This window comes from Oncorhynchus clarkii, unplaced genomic scaffold (assembly GCF_045791955.1).
Source record: "Oncorhynchus clarkii lewisi isolate Uvic-CL-2024 unplaced genomic scaffold, UVic_Ocla_1.0 unplaced_contig_10517_pilon_pilon, whole genome shotgun sequence".
In the NCBI taxonomy this organism is placed as follows: domain Eukaryota; kingdom Metazoa; phylum Chordata; class Actinopteri; order Salmoniformes; family Salmonidae; genus Oncorhynchus; species Oncorhynchus clarkii.
Genome location: NW_027259040.1, coordinates 17,711 through 40,552, shown reverse-complemented (window position 1 = coordinate 40,552; position 22,842 = coordinate 17,711). Strand labels below are relative to the sequence as shown.

Below are 22,842 nucleotides of genomic sequence, written 5' to 3'. Positions count from 1 at the left end.
AATTAATCAAAATAATGTTTTTAATGAAAATATGTCAATCATTATTTGAATATGTTGACATCCATTCATTATTTATGTAATATTCATCTCAGTTTTCCAATACAACATCACAGGTGTAACGATGTTCGCTGAAAGTCGGGAAGCAAGTTCAGGGAGTGAATATGTAACAGTATAACTTTAAACCGTACCCTCGCCCATATCCGGGCGCGAACCAGGGACCCTCTGCACACATCAACAACAGTCACCCACGAAGCATCGTTACGCATCGCTCCACAAAAGCCGCGGCCCTTGCAGAGCAAGGGGAACCACTACTTCAAGGTCTCAGAGCAAGCGACGTCACCGATCGAAACGCCACTTAGCGCGCACCACCGCCAACTAAGCTAGCCGTTTCACATCCGTTACACATACATCTAATAAATACAAGGACAAAACAAGAAACATGAACAATGACGACTGGGGAAGAAACCAAAGGGAGTGACATATATAGAGGGCAGGTAATCAAGGAGGTGATGGAGTCTAGGTGAGTGTCATTATGCGCCTAACGCTGGTGACAGGTGTGCGCCCTGACGAGCAGCATGGTGACCTTGAGGCCGGAGAGAGAACACGCGTGACAGCAGGCCTGGGTTCAAATACTATTTGAAATCTTTCACATACTTTTTAGTGTTTGCTCGAGCATGCCTGGAAAGGAAGAAGAGCGTGTTTTGCACGTTACAGACTAGAACCATTCATAGAGGATACTAGGAAGAATCCTTCAATTAAAAAAGGGTTCTTGGTAGAACCAAAAATGGTTCTCCTATGGAGACAAACCAAAGAATCCTATATGGTTCTATTTAGAACCATTTTTTTTAAGAGTATAGTCCTGGACTGAAAAGCACATTCAATGTAAAATTACAGTTGAACATGTTTTTTAGTCTGACTGGTTATCTAAGATTCTTCCTCTAGATCATTTCCTTGTCATCTGTTGTTTCACAGGAAGAATACAGTACATTCAGAAGTCCCCATTCAATTTCCTACAGACGCAGAACATCAAAACATGTGTCACGACTTCCGGCTCCTCTCCCTGTTTGGGCGGCGCTCGGGGGTCGTCGTCACCGGTCTACTAGCTGCCACCAAAGGTGGCTCCTCTCCCTGTTCGGGCGGCGCTCGGCGGTCGTCGTCACCGGTCTACTAGCTGCCACCGATCCCTTTTTCTTTTCTGTTGGTTTTGTCTTAATTGTTTTCACCTGTACATTATTGGTTGTTAATTCGGGGCTATTTAAACTTCCAGGGCCCGCCTGCTTTTGTGCGGGCTTATTCCTCTCTGTCAGTGGTAGAGTTTTGTTTTGCTTATATGTATTTTTGCTGTTTGTTATTTCCCTGGTTTTGGGGGACTTAACTGTTTATTGGTCATTGTGGCTGTATGTTGGCTAGACCCAGCTGAATAAATCCGTCTACATTGGAAGCCTTGCTCTCTTTGACTCCACACCCACCACTCCTAGCTTTCGTGACAACATGGCCTTTCCCTAATTACCTATTCACTAACACTCAATTTGGTTAGCAAATTCACAGTACAGATAAACAACGGTTGCAAATAATGTACCTCATGTATCACATGGACGCTGTATTTTATCTGACTGTTACTCAGAGCCATTCGCCGGTCATCTTGACTCACTGCTAGAAATGGAGCAACGCAACTCCTCCACCTTCATCTCCTTCACCCTAAACTCCTCAGACTCTAATGCCTCCTTCCTCAGTCCTGCACCCATCCCTTGGAACCGTGATGGTCTGGCCCCTGGCGTGGTCCTGTCTCTTTGCTTCCTTATCGGCATACCCGGGAACATCGCAGTGATAGTTGTCCTCTGTCGGAACCACGATCTATCCAGTTTGAGCCGGAGACTGATGTTGAACTTGGCTGCATCAGACCTGCTATGCCTTGTCACCCTGCCTGCATGGATCCACAGCATTCTGTTTAGCTGGATAATGGGTCGGGCTATTTGCAAGTTAATGTCCTTCCTGATTTACTGTAGCATCTACACCAGCTTGCTGACTATCACGCTTCTGAGCATCCAGCGTTACCTCCAGGTTCTGTATCCACAGACTTGGGCCTTGCTGGGAGTGGCAAAAGAAAGGGGAATTCTGGTTGTCCTGTGGGGGGCAGCCGGGGTCCTATCTATCCCTAATTGGGTGGTGCGAGGTTTGAAGCAGGATAAGAATGGACATTTCCAGTGTATGTTTGTTTTCGCGTCAGACACTCAGCAAGTGGCCGTGTTGCTCCTACAGACTGTTCTGGGATTTGTAGTTCCTTTCTCCATCATGGCCACGGCCTATATCCGCCTCCACCGAAGAGTGAACCAAACAGCGTTTTTCAGGAGCCCCAAGATGACCAGATTAGTGACCAGTATAGTAGTGACATTTTCCGTTCTTTGGACTCCTCACCATGTCATGAACTTGCTGGGATTGTCAGCAATCTTTGTAGGGGATAAGGCTCTGAGAGGAGTCTGGGAGGCCCATTGGGGAATTGTTGGATCTCTGACCTTCATCAACAGCTGTTTGGATCCATTCCTCTACGCCTTTGCCTGCAGAAACACCCACCCAGAGAACAGTACCAATCCAGTCTGACTCAGTCGTCCCCATTGATCCCAAAGCCACAATCTGTAAGATTCCGAGCCATCTCATTGGCAATTTCCACAGTATAATAATGAATATTGTTTGAAATCAAATCTGGATGTCACGTTCTGACCGTTATTTCCTTTGTTTTGTCATTATTTAGTATGGTCAGGGCATGAGTTGGGTGGGCAGTCTGTTTGTTTTGGCCTAGTATGGTTCTCAATCAGAGGCAGGTGTCAATAGTTGTCTCTGAGAATCATACTTAGGTAGCCTGGGTTGCACTGTTTTGTTTGTGGGTGATTGTCTGTTAGTTGCTTGTGGCAGCACAGGTCTCATTTATAGCTTCACGGTTGTTATTTGTTTTTGTATTCAGTGTTCAGTACTTTCTTTCATTAAATATTCATCATGAACACATCCCACGCCGCATTTTGGTCCTCCGATCCTTCTCGCTTGCCTAGTTAAATAAAATATATAAAATAAAAAAAATAATCTAACATAAAGGACTGTTGGGATTCCATATGAACACCCACACCATTTTAGCTATAGCATGTGGTTACTCTGCATCCCATGCTCATTACAGTCCTGACTGATGTGTTGAGATGTTGCTTCAATATATCAACATAGTTTCCCCCCCTTATGATGCCATCTATTCTGTGAAGTGCACCAGTCCCACCTGCAGCAAAGCATCCCCACATCATGATGCTGCCACCCCCGTGCTTCACGTTTGGGATGGTGTTCTTCGACTTGCAAGCCTCCCCCTTTTCCTCCGAACATAATGATGGTCATTATGGCCAAACAGTTCTATTTTTGTTTCATCAGACCAGAGGACATTTCTCTAAAAAGTACGATCTTTGTCCCCATGTGCAGTTGCAAACCGTAGTCTGGCTTTTTTTATGGCGATTTTGGAGCAGTGTTTTTTTTGTTGCTGGGTGGCCTTTCAGGCTATGTCGATATAGGATTATTTTACTGTGGATATAGATACTTGTGTACCTGTCTCCTCCAGCATCTTCGCAAGGTCCTTTGCTGTTGTTCTGGGATTGATTTGCGCTTTTTGTACCAAAGTACGTTCTCTCTAGGAGACAGAACTCGTCTCCTTCCTGAGCGGTATGACAGCTGCATGGTCCCATGGTGTTTATACTTGTGTACTATTGTTTGTGCAGATGAATGTGGTACCCTCAGGCGTTTGGAAATTGCTCCCAAGGATGAACCAGACTTGTGGAGGTCTACAATTGTTTTTCTGAGGTCTTGGCTGATTTCTTTTGATTTTCCCATGACTTCAAGCAAATAGGCGCTGAGGTTGAAGGTAGGCCTTGAAATACATCCACAGGTACACCTCAAATTGACTCAAATGATGTCAATTAGCCTATCAGAAGCTTCTAAAGCCATGACATCATTTTCTGGAATTTTCCAAGCTGTTTAAAGGCGCAGTCAATTTAGTGTATGTAAACTTCTGACCCACTGGAATTGTGATACAGTGAATTATAAGTGAAGTAATCTGTCTGTAAACAATTGTTGGAAGTCCTAACAGACTTGCCAAAACTATAGTTTGTTAACAAGAAATTTGTGGAGTGGTTGAAAAACGAGTTTTAATGACTCCAACCTAAGTGTTTGTAAACTTCCGACTACATCAATGCCTTGTATCATATGAAGCTGTACTTAATATAAAGTCTGACACCTTTGGTCATTCACAACACATACATAAAGGCTTAATGATGTAAACACAAATGTATTTACACATATTACTAACACCTAAACAAATAAACATTAAAGACATGTTCAAACCATACATTTCCTTGTATTTGTACATTTTTTAAACAATACGAATACATGAAGTTTCACCAAATCCAACACCGCTGGATTTTTCCGAACTCAACAGTTTCCTGGCATGTATCAGCAATGGTCCACCACCCAAGGGACATCCTGCCAACCTGACACAACTGTGGGAAGTATTGGAGTCAACATGGGCCAGCATCCTTGTTGAAGGCTTTCGACATCTTGTAGAGTCCATGCCTTGACGAATTGAGGCTGTTCCAAGGGCAAAAGAGGGGTTGCAAATCAATATTAGGAAGGTGTTCCTAATGTTTTGATATACTCAGTGTACATTACGTAGGCCACCTATGATTCACAGACATGCATGTTCTGATTTCCTGGCGAGAGTGCATTCCACATTGAGTCAAGTCTTTCAGGGGGGCACAGCAGGATAGATGTTCATTATAAACATCTCCAACGTCTCCAGGCCGTAGAAATGGATATCATACATCTTGAAGAGTATGAGAGAGTAGTGAATAAGTTGAGCCAATGGGAATTGACGGTGGTGATTACTGTAAAATACGTCCCACGTGTATAAAACACTGCTACAGAGAAACAGATCGAGAGTACAGAAGAGCCAATGTAAGCATCGTAAAGATGTCATGTAAATAATGGTTGCTTAATGCATGTGTGAGGGTAAATCAATGAATAACAATGGCTGGTAAAACTGCCATGTGGTACTGTATAACTCAATGCACTCAGGATATTTACATGGTAAAACTGCCATGTGGTACTGTATAACACAACACTCAGGATATTTACATGGTAAAACTGCCATGTGGTACTGTATAACTCAATGCACTCAGGATATTTACATGTATTTTCCGGTCAGATGTAATATCAACAGGACCTGACGAACTGTAATATCCTGTGTTTCTCAGAGTCGTGGCTGAACAAGGACATGGATAATATGTACATATACTATATATATATAGTATGTACATCTAACTGTTTTTCTATACATCATCAAGACCGAACGGCAGCTTCAGGAAAAGTTAAGGGGGAGGTGTATGTATGTCCCTGTCACGACTTCCACCGAAGGTGGCTCCTTCTCCCTGTTCAGGCGGCGCTCGGCGGTCATCGTCACCGGTCTACTAGCTCCTCTCCCTGTTCAGGCGGCGCTCGGCGGTCGTCGTCACCGGTCTACTAGCTCCTCTCCCTGTTCAGGCGGCGCTCGGCGGTCGTCGTCACCGGTCTACTAGCTCCTCTCCCTGTTCAGGCGGCGCTCGGCGGTCGTCGTCACCGGTCTACTAGCTCCTCTCCCTGTTCAGGCGGCGCTCGGCGGTCGTCGTCACCGGTCTACTAGCTCCTCTCCCTGTTCAGGCGGCGCTCGGCGGTCGTCGTCACCGGTCTACTAGCTCCTCTCCCTGTTCAGGCGGCGCTCGGCGGTCGTCGTCACCGGTCTACTAGCTCCTCTCCCTGTTCAGGCGGCGCTCGGCGGTCGTCGTCACCGGTCTACTAGCTCCTCTCCCTGTTCAGGCGGCGCTCGGCGGTCGTCGTCACCGGTCTACTAGCTCCTCTCCCTGTTCAGGCGGCGCTCGGCGGTCGTCGTCACCGGTCTACTAGCTCCTCTCCCTGTTCAGGCGGCGCTCGGCGGTCGTCGTCACCGGTCTACTAGCTCCTCTCCCTGTTCAGGCGGCGCTCGGCGGTCGTCGTCACCGGTCTACTAGCTCCTCTCCCTGTTCAGGCGGCGCTCGGCGGTCGTCGTCACCGGTCTACTATCTGTTCTCCCTGTTCAGGCGGCGCTCGGCGGTCATCGTCACCGGTCTACTAGCTCCTCCCCCTGTTCAGGCGGCGGTCATCGTCACCGGTCTACTAGCTCCTCCCCCTGTTCAGTCGGCGGTCGTCGTCACCGGTCTACTAGCTCCTCCCCCTGTTCAGTCGGCGGTCGTCGTCACCGGTCTACTAGCTCCTCCCCCTGTTCAGGCGGCGCTCGGCGGTCGTCGTCACCGGCCTACTAGCTCCTCTCCCTGTTCAGGCGGTGCTCGGCGGTCGTCGTCACCGGCCTACTAGCTCCTCTCCCTGTTCAGGCGGTGCTCGGCGGTCGTCGTCACCGGCCTACTAGCTCCTCCCCCTGTTCAGTCGGCGGTCGTCGTCACCGGCCTACTAGCTGCCACCAATCCCTTTTTCTTTTTCTGTTGGTTTTGTCTTGATTGGTTTCACCTGTTGCTTATTTTGGTTCATTTATAGTCTATTTAAACTTCCAGCCTGCTTGTGTGCGGGCTTATTCCTACTGTCAGTGGTGAAGTTGTTTTTCTCCTGCGTAATTTGTTGTATGTTATTTTCATGGTTTTTGAAGACATACCTGTTTTATGGTCATTGCCTGTTTGTTGGCTAGACCAAGCGAAATAAACGCATTCATTTGGAAGTATTGCTCTCTGCGCCTGACTCTACACCCACCACTTCTAGAATTCCGTGACATTCCCTTTGTTAGCAACAGCTGGCGCGCAATCTCTAATGTTAGTCTCAAGGTTTTGGCCCGTCTGAGTTAGAATACTTAATGATACACTGCAGACAATAATATTTACCAAGAGAGTTTTCATATATTGTTTTCCATAGCTGTCTATTTACCACCACATACCGATTCTGGCGCTAAGACCACACTCAACGAGCTGTATAGAGCCATAAGCAAGGAAAGACACATCCAGAGACAGCGCTTTTAGTGGGGAAACTGAAATCTGTCTTACCTCATTTTTACCAGAATGTCACCTGTGCAACTAGAGGCGAAAAAAACTCTAGATCACCTTTACTCCACACACAGAGGTGCATACAAAGCTTTCCTCACCCTGCCTTTGGCAAATCTAACCATAACTCCATCCTCCTGATTCCTGCTTACAAGCAAAAACTAAAGCAGGAAGTACCAGTCTACCTCATCTACTCAATACGTAAGTGGTCCGATAAAGCGGATGCTAAGCTACAGGACTGTTTCTCTAGCACAGACTGGAACATGTTCCAGGATTCATCCAATAACATTGAGGAGTTTACCACATCCGTCACCGGCTTCATTAATAAGTGCATCGACGACGTTGTCCCCACAGTGACCGTTCGTACATATCCAGATCAGAAGCCATGGATTAAAGGTAACATCCTCACTGAGAGACCTAAAGGCTTGAGCTGCCGCTTTCAAGGAGTGGGGCACTAATCTGGACACTTATAAGAAATCCCTCTACGACCTCAGACGAGTCATCAAACAATCAAAACATAAATACAGGACTAATATCAAATCTTACTACGCTGGCTCTGATGCTCATTGGATGTGGCAAACTATCATGGATTACAAATGGAAATCCAGCCACGAGCTGACCAGTGACGTGAGCCTACCAGACGAGCTAAATTCCTTCTATGCTCACTTTGAGGCAAGCAACACTGAACCGTGCATGAGAGCACTAACTGTTTCAGACAACTGTGTGATCTCGCTCTCCGTAGCTGATGTGAGAAAGACGTGGTTAACATTCACAAGGCCGCGTGGCCAGACGTTGGGACAGATTCACATACTATCCCAACAGATCCACAAATGACACAATCTCTATTGCACTCCACACTGCCCTCTCTCACCTGGACAACAGGAACATCTACGCCCTCAGATCCTCTCTAAGCTGCACCATTGAGAGCATCTTGACTGGCGTCATCACCGCTTGGTATGGCAACTGCTTGGCATCCGACCACAAGGTCGACCACTCTCTGCCATCCAGGACTTCTATACCAGGTGGTGTCAGAGGAAGGCCCTGAAAAAATTGTCAAAGACTCCAGACCCCCCCATGTCATAGACTGCTTCTTCCCCCAAGCCATAAGACTGCTAAATAGTGAGTTAAATAGTTAACCAATAGCTCCCCGGTCTATCTTCACTGACTGTTTTGACTCATCACATACACTTTATTATCTATTCTGTTGACCTGTTACTTTATCCCTACCTACACAGTATGCACAGTACATATCTACCTCAATTATCTCGTACTCCTGCACATCGACTCAGTACTGGTGCCCCGTGTATATAGCCAAGGTATTGTTACTCATTGTGCATTTATTCCTTGTATTCTTCTTCTTCTACCATTTCTATTGTTCTCTCTGCATTATTGGGAAAGGCCAGTCAGCATTTCACTGCTAGTCTACACCTGTTGTTTACAAAGCATGTGACAATTTAAAACGGTACTTTACATGAATTCCTGCATAATGCTTTTGGGAAAGAGATCAATCATATGCTAAATATTGACAAGACAATTTCTACCATGCATTGTGTACGGTACAGTGCCTGAACCTGGCTGGTTTTGACAATGGGGCATTGTATTGTTGCAGAGCCGAGGGGCTGTGTGAATAACAGAACAAGCAAAATATATTTCTAGAGAGAAGAAAAAATCCTCAAAGGCTTTTCTCCAAGTTTCTGCCAACTGACATCCATTCATTTACTATATTATATTTCCCTCAGTTTCCAATACTTCACTGCATGCCAGACATGAGTTCAAGTACAATCCCCATAGGAGAACCCTTTGAAGAACCCTTTTTGGTTCCAGGTAGAACCCTTTTGGTTCCAGGTAGAACCCTTTTGGTTCCAGGTAGAACCCTTTTGGTTCCAGGTAGAACCCTTTTTGGTTCCAGGTAGAACCCTTTCCACAAAAGGTTCTACCTGTAACCAAAGGGTTCTTCTATGGGGACAGCCAAAAAAACTTTAGAAGGTTCTCAATAGCACCTTTTTTTTTCTGAGAGTGTACTTGAGTGTACTTGAACTCAGTACAGCCGAAGAACACTTTTGGAGCCCTTTTTTGTAAGAGTATACTGTTTGAAATCTTTCACATACTTTATGCTTTTGATTTAGACAATATGGAGTGCCAGATGGGAGGAGTTTGCAATTGTGGGACTGTACTAATGGGTCCTTTGCACCAGGCAAGCACAGATAAACAATTTCAAATGACTTTAAATATTATTTGAACACAGGTCTGAAACTCCCCAGAATGTTGTGCTCCCCAGAATGTTGTGCTCCCCGGAATGTTGTTCTCCACAGAATGTTGTGCTCCCCGGAATGTTGTTCTCCACAGAATGTTGTGCTCCACAGAATGTTGTGCTCCCCAGAATGTTGTGCTCCCTGGAATGTTGTTCTCCACAGAATGTTGTGCTCCCCGGAATGTTGTTCCCCACAGAATGTTGTGCTCCCCGGAATGTTGTTCTCCACAGAATGTTGTGCTCCCCAGAATGTTGTGTTCCCCAGAATGTTGTGCTCCCCGGAATGTTGTTCCCCACAGAATGTTGTGCTCCCCGGAATGTTGTGCTCCCCAGAATGTTGTGTTCCCCAGAATGTTGTTCTCCACAGAATGTTGTGCTCCCCAGAATGTTGTGTTCCCCAGAATGTTGTACTGTCCAGAATGTTGCAGTCTCTGAGCACATAATGTCCCAGGTGGCACACTATTCCCTATACAGTGCACCATATTCCCTTTATAGTGCACCCTAAAGTGCTCAAAAGTAGTGCACTGGTCAAAAGTAGTGCACTATAAAGTGAATAAGGTGCTATTGAGGATGCAGTCTCTGTTATATTCCCAGGCATATGTTTTGAGTAATGACTTCAGGTTTACTAGGACGCTCTGCTCGTATTGTTCAGAGTTAAAGAGGTTTTTGTACCATTATGTGAAAGCAGATGACAATTAACATGACACATAGGCCCCTTTTCTTTCTTCAGAAAATCTCCTGTTCGCTTTTAAGTATAATCAATTCCACATTGGCAGCAGTTTTTCACTGCTACACTGAGTTAAAACCCGGCTATATAGGCGGTGTGGGTCCCAAATGGCACCCTGTTTCCTATATAGTGCACTACTGTTGACCAGTGCCCTATATGGGGAACAAGGTGCATTTTGGGACACAGACAACAAAATGCCACAATCATTGTGACTAGTTTACCAGCTTCTCCCAGTTGAACTAGCTCTATAACTCTGGCTATATACGAGGTAAGAGAGAATCTTGTCAACTAACTCTGGCTGTATAAGAGGTAATAACTGTTATGTTTCTTAGGGGAATTGTATGTTTTTTGTACCTCCATTTCCAAGTATGTATTTTTCACTTTGGGAGACGAATGATGCAATATTTACATTTCATACGTTTCGTTTCATGTGTTCGACTTCTCTTCCTCAGTCACCATGTGTTCGACTTCTCTTCCTCAGTCACCATAGTGAGTCCCAAATGGCACCCTATTTCCTATACAGCACCCTGTTCAAAAGTAGTGAACTACATAGGGAATAGTGTGAAAGCCAGTGGGTCGTGACGCGGAGTGGATCAAAGCAGCATGTGTTCTACCTCAGAGTATTGGTATTAAACCTCAAGCAACATGTGTTCTACCTCAGAGTATTGGTATAAAACCTCAAGCAACATGTGTTCTACCTCAGGGTATTGGTGTTAAACCTCTAGGATCAAAGCAGCATGTGTTCTACCTCAGAATATTGGTATTAAACCTCCCTACGCCTCGGTCACACCGACAGCGTCATTGCGCAAAATGTTATGCAGCATCATCTGGATATGTGGGTAACAAAAGTTCAACATTCACCTTTCTGCTACCGTTTCTGTCCAGCCGACTACACATACAGTTTGATGCATAAGTTTGATTAAGTTCTATAAATCCAACGTGCGCACCACACAGAACGCACTGCAACTGCCTCGGCAACGCAATGCTGCAGGACAAACGTAGCTTTTCATTGGAAATGAATGTAGTTCTGGTGTACCAAAATGCAAATGAAGCTGTCGGTGTGATGGAGACTTTACATTGAAACAACAGCAACAGCAACAGCAAGCAGGCTGCTCCCTCAACCACAAGTCAATGTTTACACACTGACCATACTAAAGTGCATTAGACGTTTGTTACAGGCTATATGAGAGACATGAGAGATGTTATTATTTTTATTTAATTTAACCTTTATTTAACTAGGCGGTTAAGAACAAATTCTTATTTACAATGACCACCTACCACCTAAAGGGCAAAAGGCCTCCTGCGGGGATGGAATTAAACATTTTAAAAATTATATAAAAATATAGGACAAAGCACACATCATGACAAGAGAGACAACAAAACACTACATAAAGAGAGACCTAAGACAACAACACAGCATGGTAGCAACACAACACGACAACAACATGGTAGCAACACAACATACAACAACATGGTAGCAACGCAACATGACAACAACATGGTAGCAACGCAACATGACAACAACATGGTAGCAACAAAACATGACAAGGGAGACAACAAAACACTACATAAAGAGAGACCTAAGACAACAACACAGCATGGTAGCAACACAACATGACAACAACATGGTAGCAACGCAACATGACAAGGGAGACAACAAAACACTACATAAAGAGAGACCTAAGACAACAACACAGCATGGTAGCAACACAACACGACAACAACATGGTAGCAACACAACACGACAACAACATGGTAGCAACAAAACATGGCAGCAGCACAACATGGCAGCAGCACAAAACATGGTACAAACATTATTGGGCACAGACAACACCACAAAGGTCAAGCATGTAGTGACAACAATACATCACACAAAGCAGCCACAACTGCCTGTAAGAGTCTTTGAATGAAGAGATGGAGATAAAACTGTCCAGTTTGAGTGTTTGTTGCAGCTTGTTCCAGTCGCTGGCTTCAGCGAACTGAAAAGACGAGCAACCCCAGGATGTGTGTGCTTTGGGGACCTTTAACAGAGTGTCAAATCTAATCAAATATGATTGGTCACCTACACGTGTTTAGCAGATGTTATTGCGGGTGTAGCGAAATGCTTGTGCTTCTAGCTCTGACAGTGCAGTAATATATAACAAGTAATATCTGACAATTTCACAACATATGCCCAGTACACACAAATCTAAGTAAGGAATGGGTTTAAGAGAGTACCCTCTTAAACCCATTCCTTACTTAGATTTGTGTGTACTGGGCATATGTTGTGATATATGTATATATATGTATATATATATATGTATGTATGTATGTATGTATGTATGTGTATATATATATATATATATATATATATATATATATATATATATATATATATATATATATGTATATATATATATATATATATGTATATATATATATATATATATGTATATATATATATATATATATGTATATATATATATATATATGTATGTGTGTATATATATATATATATGCAGTAGAATAATCTAGAATACAGCATATACATATGAGATGATTAAAATGGCGCCGAAGAGGATGACTGATGTTTTACATGCTTCTAACCAACTGTGCTATTTTGTTAGTTTTTTTGGAGTTGTTGGTAATTTATTTTTAAACTTATTTTGTACATAATGTTGCTGCTACCATCTCTTATGACCAAAAATAACTTCTGGACATCAGAACAGCGATTACTCACCTCGAACTGGAATAAGCTTTTTTCTTTAACGAGACCGACGAGAAGGATATACTGCTTTCCCAAGAACAGGCCCAAATCCCTGTCATTTGCGTGAAGAAAAGACAGAGGAAAAGGGAGCGCAGGTCAGGCTGCCTTCTGAGAATCTATAGGCAAGCGAGTAAACTCCCACTGCCATCCGTTCTACTGGCTAATGTGCAATCATTGGACAATAAAATGAATGACCTACGATTAAGATTATCCTACCAATGGGACATTAAAAATGGTAATATCTTATGTTTCACCGAGTCGTGGCTGAACGACGACATGGATAATATAGAGCTGGTGGGATTTTCCATGCACCGGCAGAACAGAGAAGCTTTTGGTCTTTCACTGAGCACTGAGACAGAACCGCACCCATGCCAACGTCAGAGGCATCCACCTCTACCACGAAGGGAAGAGAAGGATCCGCATGAACTAGAACGGATGCAGAAGAAAACGGACATTTCAGGTCCTGGAACATCTTCTCAGCAGCAGAGGTCCAGCACACATGCCCAGCCAAGCCCTTGGTGAGTGTTGTCAATGGTGTTGCCACAGCACTAAAGTTTTTCACAAATCTCCGGTAGAAATGAGCCAAACCCCAAAAAACGCTGAACTTGCTTGACCGTGCTGGGCCGCGGCCAGTTGACCACCGCTCCTACCTTTTGGGAGTCCATCGGTTCACAGCCCTGAGACATGATGTACCCCAGGAAGGTGATCTGAGGAATGTGAAACTCACACTTTTCGGCCTTCACGAACAAGCGATGAGAGAGGAGTCTTTGAAGAACCTGGTTGACATGTTGCACGTGTTCAACCATGGACCTGGAGAAGATGAGGATGTCATCCAGGTACACAAACACAGGAAGTCACGCAGCACATCATTAACCAGGGCCTGGAAACCGGCTGGAGCTTTAGTAACTCCAAACGGCATAACCAGGTACTCATAATGTCCATTAGGAGTGTTGAACACTGTCTTACACTCGTCTCCCTGTCTGATGCGCACCAGATTGTACGCGTTCCGTATATCCAATTTAGAGAAAAAACGTAGCTCCCTGGAGTCTCTCAAAAACTGACGACATTAGAGGAAGAGTGTAACAGTATGGTAATGTAATTTAAACCTCTGTAATCGATACAGGGATGTAATCCTCCATCCTTCTTCCCAACAAAGAAAAAACCCGCTCCTGCAGGTGAAGTGGATGGCCGAATAAAATCAGCCGTTAGCGCCTCCTTAATATAACTGTTCATGACCTGACAGAGAATACAGCCCTCCTCTCGGAGGAGTGGTGCCAGACAGGAGTTCGATGGCACAATCGTGGGGCCTGTGAGGAGGTAGTTTGCTGGCCCTTTGTTTCCTGACCCAATACATGACCCAAATCCCAGTAATCCCGAGGAACACGGGAAAGATCAGGCTTTTCATTAATTCTCAGCCAAACTAACAGGAGAGTCGGAAGTCTCCCGAAGAGCAGGACCAGAAAGGTGTGGAGAGAGTTGCTGGCTGTTGAACTGGCATAAAGGATTCCATCCCAAAACTCTTCCCGAAGGCCAGTCAATTTGAAGATTATGGGTGGAAAGCCACGGATGTCCAAGAACCAGGGGAAGCTCAGGAGAGTCCACCAGATGTAACTGGATAAGCTCCACATGGTCATCCAGAACTCGTAGCTGAAAAGGCATGGTGAATTGCTTCACCTTCCCAGACCCTAGGGGTTGACCATCCAGCGCAGTGACCGACAATGGAGTGTCCAGTTTAGTGAGTGGCAGCCTCTGTTGGTGAGCTAATGTGCGATCCAGAAAACAGCCGGTAGCCCCAGAGTCTATGAAAGCAGGAATGTCCAACTGCCCATTGTCCCACCGCAGGTTGGCCGGAAGCAAGGTGCGTACCGTATCGGCAGCTGGAGACTGTATCTGACTCGCCAGTATTCTCCCGTTTACTGACGAGCCATCCCGTTTCCCGTCAGCTCAGGACAGGAGGCACGGAAATGTCGAGACTGTCCACAGTAAAGGCAACGTTGCTCGTTAATCCTGCGCCTTCTCCAACTAAGGATACATCAGTCATATAATCTGGGACCAACTATGGATACATTAGTCATACAATATGGGACCTGTAGTTTGATGATTGACACATGGGGATGCCACCCCTAAATAACCAATATCCTCAATGTACTGGCCTAAATAACCAATATCCTCAATGTACTGGCCTAAATAACCAATATCCTCAATGTACTGGCCTAAACAACCAATTTCCTCAATGTACTGGCCTAAATAACCAATATCCTCAATGTACCGGCTCAAATAACCAATTTCCTCAATGTACTGGCCTAAATAACCAATATCCTCAATGTACCGGCCCAAATAACACATTTCCTCAATGTACTGGCCTAAATAACCAATATCCTCAATAATAACATGACCAGTAGACATTTTATAGGCACAGCATGGTATAGTGCACTACTTTTGACCAGGGCCCATAGGGTTCTGGTCAAATGTAATGCACTACAATTTACACTACAATTGGGAAAGTATTCAGACCCCTTGACTTTTACCACATTTGGTTACATTACAGCCTTATTCTAAAATGGATTAGATCATTTTTCTCTCTCCTCAATCTACACACAATACCCCATAAAGACAAAGCAAAAAGCAGTAAAAAATAAGAATAAAATAGCAAAAAAATTACAACTGAAATATCACAATTACATAAATATTCAAGTACTGCTCCTTTGGCAGCGGTTACAGCCTCGAGTCTTCTTGGGTATGACGCTACAAGCTCGGCACACCTCTATTTGGGGAGTTTCTCTCATTCTTCTCTGCAGATCCTCTCAAGCTCTGGCAGGTTGGATGTGGAGCGTTGCTGCACAGCTATTTTCAGGTCTCTTCAGAGATGTTCAATCGGGTTCATGTTCGGGCTCTGGCTGGGCCACTCAAAAACATTCAGAGACTTGTTCCGAAGCCACTCCTATTTTGTCTTGGCTGTGCTTAGGGTCATTGTACTTTTGGAAGGTGAACCTTTGCCCTAGTCTGAGGTTCTGAGCGCTCTGGAGCAGATTTTCATCAAGGATCTCTCTGTACTATGCTCCACTCATCTTTCCCTCGATCCTGACTAATCTCCCGGTCACTGCCACTGAAAAACATCCCCACAGCATGATGCTGCCACCACCATGCTTCACCGTAGGGATGGTGTCAGGCTTCCTCCAGACGTGACGCTTGGCATTCAGGCCAAAGAGTCAATTTCATCAGACCAGAGAATCTTGTTTCTCATAGTCTGAAAGTCCTTTAGGTGCCTTTTGGCAACTCCAAGCGGGCTGTCATGTGCCTTTTACTGAGGAGTGGCTTCCGTCTGGCCACTCTACCATAAAGGCCTGATTGGTGGAATGCTGCATAGATGGTTAATCTCCCATCTCCACAGAGGAACTCTGGAGTTCTGTCAGAGTGACTATCGGGTTCTTGGTCACCTTCCTGACCAAGGCCCTTCTACCTCGATTGCTCAGTTTGGCCGGACAGCCAGCTCTAAGAAGAGTCTTGGTGGTTCCAAAGTCCTTCCATTTAAGAATGATGGAGGCCACTGTGTTCTTGGGGACCATCAGTGCTGCAGAAATGTTTTGGTACCCTTCCCCAGATCTGTGCCTCGACACAATCCTATCTCTGAGCTCTACGGACAATTCCTTCAACCTCATGGCTTGGTTTTTGCTCTGACATGCACTGTCAATGTCGGGACCTTATATAGAAAGGTGTGTGTCTTTCCAAATCATGTCCAATCAATTGAATTTACCACAGGTGGACTCCAATCAAGTTGTAGAAACATCTCAAGGATGACCAATGGAAACCGGATGCACCTGAGCTCAATTTAGTGTCTAACAGCAAAAAGTCTGAATAAATATGTAAATAAAAACATCTAAAACCCTGTTTTGCTTTGTCATTATGGGGTAGTGTCAATTTTAGAGTAAGGCTGTAACGCGGCAGGGTAGCCTAGTGGTTGGACTAGTAACTGGAAGGTTGCAAGTTCAAATCCCCAAGCTGACAAGGTACAAATCTGTCGTTCTGCCCCTGAACAAGGCAGTTAACCCACTGTTCCTAGGCCGTCATTGAAAATAAGAATTTGTTCTTAACTGACTTGCCTAGTTAAATAAATAAAAACGTAGTAAAATGTGGAAAGGGGGGAAGGGGTATGAATACTTTCTGAATGCACTGTACAGGGATTAGGTTGCCATTTGGGACGTACCCTCGGACTGCGTCTGTAAACAAGTTAGACTACACAGCTGTTGCTTTGCATCATACTGCTTGCTGATGGTGGTATATGCTTGTGTGTCTGCGTTTGTGTCAACGTGTGTGTTTACGGATGTGCTCAGATGTTTGTTTCCCAAAGATTTCTTGAGAGCAAATGTGGTCCTTCTTACACGCCAAATACCTCAGTCCGGTGACATATTTACATTCAGCTCTGTTGGCAGACGTGAAATTACATCTACTTGATTGGCATTCAGAGCTCAAGCAGTATGAGTGTTATATGAAATAGTGTGAGGATATTTTCTAGGAAATGTGTGTTGCGTAGTTGCGGACTTTGGCAGTGTTTATGAATGCCCCAGAGAGGATTCTGTTGGACAGAGGAAGTTGATTTAAATGAACTTCACTTAATCACCTTGGCAACTTCTATGGATGTGAAAAGTGCTTGATGTCCTTTATTATCCTCAAGGTAAGAGCCAGGGGCATGTGAAAGGTTCAATCAAACCCTGCTAATCCTCTTCAATCACACCCTGAAAACAACCCAGACCCTACACAAGAACAGGCTAGCTAGCTCTCCAACAGGGGTAGGACCACATAACAGGCTAGCTAGCTCTCCAACAGGGGTAGGACCACAGAACAGGCTAGCTAGCTCTCCAACAGGGGTAGGAACACAGAAGAGGCTAGCTAACAGGGGTAGGAAGACAGAACAGGCTAGCTAGCTCTCCACAGGGGGTAGGAACACAGAGCAGGCTAGCTAGCTCTCCACAGGGGGTAGGAAGACAGAGCAGGCTAGCTAGCTCTCCACAGGGGGTAGGAAGACAGAGCAGGCTAGCTAGCTCTCCACAGGGGTAGGACCACAATACAGGGCTAGCTAGTTCTCCACAGGGGGTAGGAACACAGAGCAGGCTAGCTAGCTCTCCACAGGGGTAGGACCACAGAACAGGCTAGCTAGCTCTCCACAGGGGTAGGACCACAGAACAGGCTAGCTAGCTCTCCACAGGGGTAGTAAGACAGAACAGGCTAGCTAGCTCTCCAGAGGGGTAGGAACAAAGATTGCCAACAGTGACAAATATTTTATAAGACTCAAACTACACTACAAAGATTCAAATCTACAGTAGCCTATTCATGAGTAACTAGACACTGTCAGTAATAGTGTTAATAGATGTCATGACATACAGATAGATCTGTACTGATAATACCTAACAGATTTTCTCTATCTTCTTGTTTCAGTTATTTTTCCCAGAGGGTAACAAAAAGGTATATCGTAAAAAATGGAATCTAAACACAGCTAATCATTCCCAGCCACCGGGCGCACCCTGAGGAGCCAAGGCTTCAACTGTCTCTGTTAGGGGTCCGCCATTTAGAGACCTAGGAAAGCAGTGCTTGTTTGAAGGCTCTACATCTGTTACAGTCACAGCTCGACCCCCTGCTGCTGCTGCTGCTGCTTTATTAGTGATAGAAAACATATTGCTGGATCTGGGTTGAGGACGTGATGAAGACGGGGTGGCAGGCAAAGGCAGGGAGGCAGGCTGGGGGGGAGATGGTCCACAGGGAGGGAGGGAGGCAGGCTGGGGGGGAGATGGTCCACAGGGAGGGAGGGAGGCAGGCTGGGGGGAGATGGTCCACAGGGAGGGAGAGAGTCAGGCTGGGGGGAGATGGTCCACAGGGAGGGAGGGAGGGAGGCAGGCTGGGGGGGAGATGGTCCACAGGGAGGGAGGGAGGCAGGCTGTGGGGGAGATGGTCCACAGGGAGGGAGGGAGGGAGGCAGCGGTGAGGAGACATACTGATGGTTGGTCCACATTGGCAGGAGCCACAGATGTTCTCTTCCCAGTTATCCCCCTAACATACAGTCGCCTAAGCAGTACATGTCCCCTCAATACACAGTCTCCTGGACACTACCTCTTGAACAGTCGATGTCCCCACAATACACAGTCTGTTGGTCAGTAAACATCACCACAATACACAGTCTGTTGGTCAGTAAATATCACCACAATACACAGTCTGCTGGTCAGTAAACATCACCACAATACACAGTCTACTGGTCAGTAAACATCACCACAATACACAGTCTGCTGGTCAGTAAATATCACCACAATACACAGTCTGTCTTCTATTAAGGCCAACAAAACGTCCTGTTCTATAGCCCCTATAGCAGCCTAGATATGACCTTAACTACTGGGACAGATTCAGATGATCTGGATGTACTATGCTGTCTACTAGACTTTTAATTTTGGCTTATATTCTCTTTCTCTCTGTCTGTCTCTCTCTCTCTCTCTGTCTCTCTCTGTCTCTCTCTCTGTCTGTCTCTCTCTCTGTCTGTCTCTCTCTGTCTCTCTCTCTGTCTCTCTCTCTGTCTGTCTCTCTCTCTGTCTCTCTCTCTGTCTCTCTCTCTGTCTCTCTCTCTGTCTGTCTCTCTCTCTCTCTTTCTCTCTCTCTCTCTCTCTCTCTCTCTCTCTCTCTCTCTCTCTCTCTCTCTCTCTCTCTCTCTCTCTCTCTCTCTCTCTCTCTCTCTCTCTCTCTCTCTCTCTCTCTCTCTCTCTCTCTCTCTCTCTCTCTCTCTCTCTCTCTCTCTCTTCCTGCCAATTTTAATGCTGCACGTATTGCCAGTATACATTGATTTAATTATGTCACATGTTTTCCCCCTATACCACTTACATCACTTTCATCTCTCTCTGTCTCTCTGTCTCTCTGTCTTTCTGTCTCTCTGTCTCTCTGTCTCTCTGTCTCTCTCTCTCTCTCTCTGTGTCTGTCTCTCTCTCTCTCTCTCTCTCTCTCTCTCTCTCTCTCTCTCTCTCTCTCTCTCTCTCTCTCTCTCTCTCTCTCTCTCTCTCTCTCTCTCTCTCTCTCTCTCTCTCTCTCTCTCTCTCTCAGTTGTGTTTTAGACTATTTGGGGCCCAATAGAAATTAATGATAAATAATGTATTGTGTCATTTGTTTTGTAACTTTTATTGTAAATAAGAACAGAACATGTTTCTAAATATTTCTCCATTAATGTTGACGCTACCATGATCGTGAATAATGATGAGTGAGGAAGTTACAGATTTATCACCCCCCCCCCCCCCCCCCCACACACACACAAAATGCTAGCCACCCCTGTTACTGTAATGGGGAGGGGTTATGATATTTATGCCTCTTTACTTACTCACTCATCATTATTCATGACTCACTCACCATTATTCATCATTCATTCATGGTAGCATCCACACTGATGGAGAAGTATTGGAGTACAGAGTCAAAACAACAATAGATGTGTCACTGTCCCAATACATTTGGAACTCACTGTGTGTGCCCTCTGTCACCATCGGCCGCATTGACGAATGGCCCAGGAGCACAAGGAAGACACAAAAGACAATTAATTAATAAGGGCCAGTACGCCCTTATTACCTCAGGGACAGTGCCATCTAGTGCATATACATGAATACAGCTATGTGCTTTTTATCACCTGGCTACATTTACATTTACCACAGAGATCATACATCCATGTAGATGTCATAAAAAGGTATATCTCACTCTCTACTGTATCCAGAGGACTGACTACTGGAACGTGTGCTAGAATGATACTACAGCAGCCACGTCTGGTATCTACCTGAAACTCGTCCTCTGAGGTATATCTCTCTCTCTACAGTATCCAGAGGACTGACTACTGGAACGTGTGCTAGAAGGATACTACTGCAGCCACGTCTGGTATCTACCTGAAACTCGTCCTCTTAGGAGAACCTTTTTATGACATCTACATGGATGTATGATCTCTGTGGTAAATGTAGCCAGGTGATAAAAAGCACATAGCTGTATTCATGTATATGCACTAGATGGCACTGTCCCTTGAAGAGATTCATAAATGAAGTGTGCAAGCGGTTATGGGATTGCGCATGCGCAGTGTGTGAGAGTGAGAGCAAAAGCAATTACACAGGAGAGCTGTTGAACTCCATCGTGGGTCCAACGTTACTTTAGATTGACATGAGGATGTTAGCTTTTTTGCTAGCTGAATACCAGTGTACTCAGAACCACGTTGTGGAGTTCCATGATGATAACATTGCTAGCTGTGAGGAGCTACTGTTCCATGTTAAGGTATCACGTAGCCAGTGTATTTAAAGACACTACTGGTAAATGCCTTTCACTTTGTACTTATTGTACTCAGGTGGGTTTTTATATGCATTTTATTAACAGATTTATTTCATTTGATTGTGATTTAGACTGAACTTTATTAACTTTATGGTGACTTCACTTTGCGGTGATTTCCCTTCTACATGGTCCTATTTTAAATGTAAAGCTTTGACAGAAAAAACAACCCCAAAATGAGTTTGCGTCCTGTGCTGGGATTACTTTCGCCAGGCTACATAACTTCCATCTGGGTACAGGGTGAACACTAAATTCTTATATGCAAAGGGTTTGTATTGTCCTCTCAGGAATTCTGTCTTATTTGGTCTCATCCCCCGACACAAGCATTTAAATGCTGTAACAGACCCGTGGAGATTGGACCTGGGTGATCAGGTTACTGTACACCTTCCTTCTACGTGAACACATTCATTTTACAAAGTTAGTAATAATAATACTGGCTTTGATATTCTCTTCTCAGGACCATTCCTTCATCTTAGTCAGCTGAACACATAGTACCTCATTGCACCTGGTTTTACTGTAGTATTTAATGGAGTCAGATAGTCAGGTTTATCGAATACAAATTGTTAAATATTACTCAGCACAACATGTGCGTGTGTGTGTGTGTGTGTGCGTGTGTGTGTGTGTGTGTGTGGTGTGTGTGTGTGGTGTGTGTGTGTGTGTGTGTGTGTGTGTGTGTGTCTGGGGTGGAGTTACTTTAAAGCTGTCATCAAGGCAAAGGGAGGTTACTTTGAAGAATCTAGACTCTGGTTACTACATGATTCCATGTGTGTTATTTCATAGTGTTGATGTCTTCACTATTATTCTACAATGTGGAAAATAGTTTTTTTTTTAAAAAGCTCTTGAATGAGTAAGTGTATCCAAACCTTTTGACTGGTACTGTATATGTCTAGAAGTATGCTTTGTAAATGCCAGTATTGCCTTGTAACTTCAGCTTTCTGCCTTGTACGTGAACACATTCATTTTTACAAAGTTAGTAATAATAATACTGGCTTTGATATTCTCTTCTCATGACCATTCCTTAATCTTTAGTCAGCTAGACACATAATATCTGACTGCACCTGGTTTTACTATAGTATTTAATGGAGTCAGATGGTCAGGTTTATCGAATATAGATTGTTAAATACTACTCAGCACAACGTGTGTGTGTGTGTGTGTGGTGTGTGTGTGGTGTGTGTGTGGTGTGTGTGTGGTGTGTGTGTGTGTGTGTGTGTGTGTGTGTGTGTGTGTGTGTCTGGAGTAGAGTTACTGTACAGCTGAGATAAGGGGAAGTTTTGATGTAAACAAAATTATATATGTGCATTACCACTCTATCTTCTGGACATCATATATCCAACCCCTCATATATCCAACCCCTTATATATCCAACCCCTTATATATCCAACCCCTTGTATATCAACTCCTCATAAATCCAACCCCTCGTATATCCAACCCCTTATATATCCAACCCCTTATATATCAACCGCTCATATATCAACCCCTCATATATCCAACCCCTTGTTCATCTAACCCCTTATATATCAACCCCTCATATATCCAACCCCTTGTATATCAACTCCTCATAAATCCAACCCCTCGTATATCCAACCCCTTGTATATCCAACCCCTTATATATCAACCCCTCATATATCCAACCCCTCATATATCCAACCCCTTATATATCCAACCCCTCATATATCCAACCCCTCATATATCCAACCCCTCATATATCCAACTCCTC

The 22,842-nt window shown here is 44.6% G+C and overlaps 1 protein-coding gene across 1 annotated transcript; it reads left to right on the top strand.

The window, feature by feature from the left end:
* The first annotated feature begins 1,659 nt into the window (after nucleotides 1-1,659).
* On the top strand, nucleotides 1,660-2,598 carry LOC139399435 (C-X-C chemokine receptor type 3-like). Its single transcript, XM_071144844.1, has one exon. The coding sequence runs from the start codon at nucleotides 1,660-1,662 to the stop codon at nucleotides 2,596-2,598; it is 939 nt and encodes a 312-aa protein (XP_071000945.1).
* The last annotated feature ends 20,244 nt before the right edge of the window (nucleotides 2,599-22,842 follow it).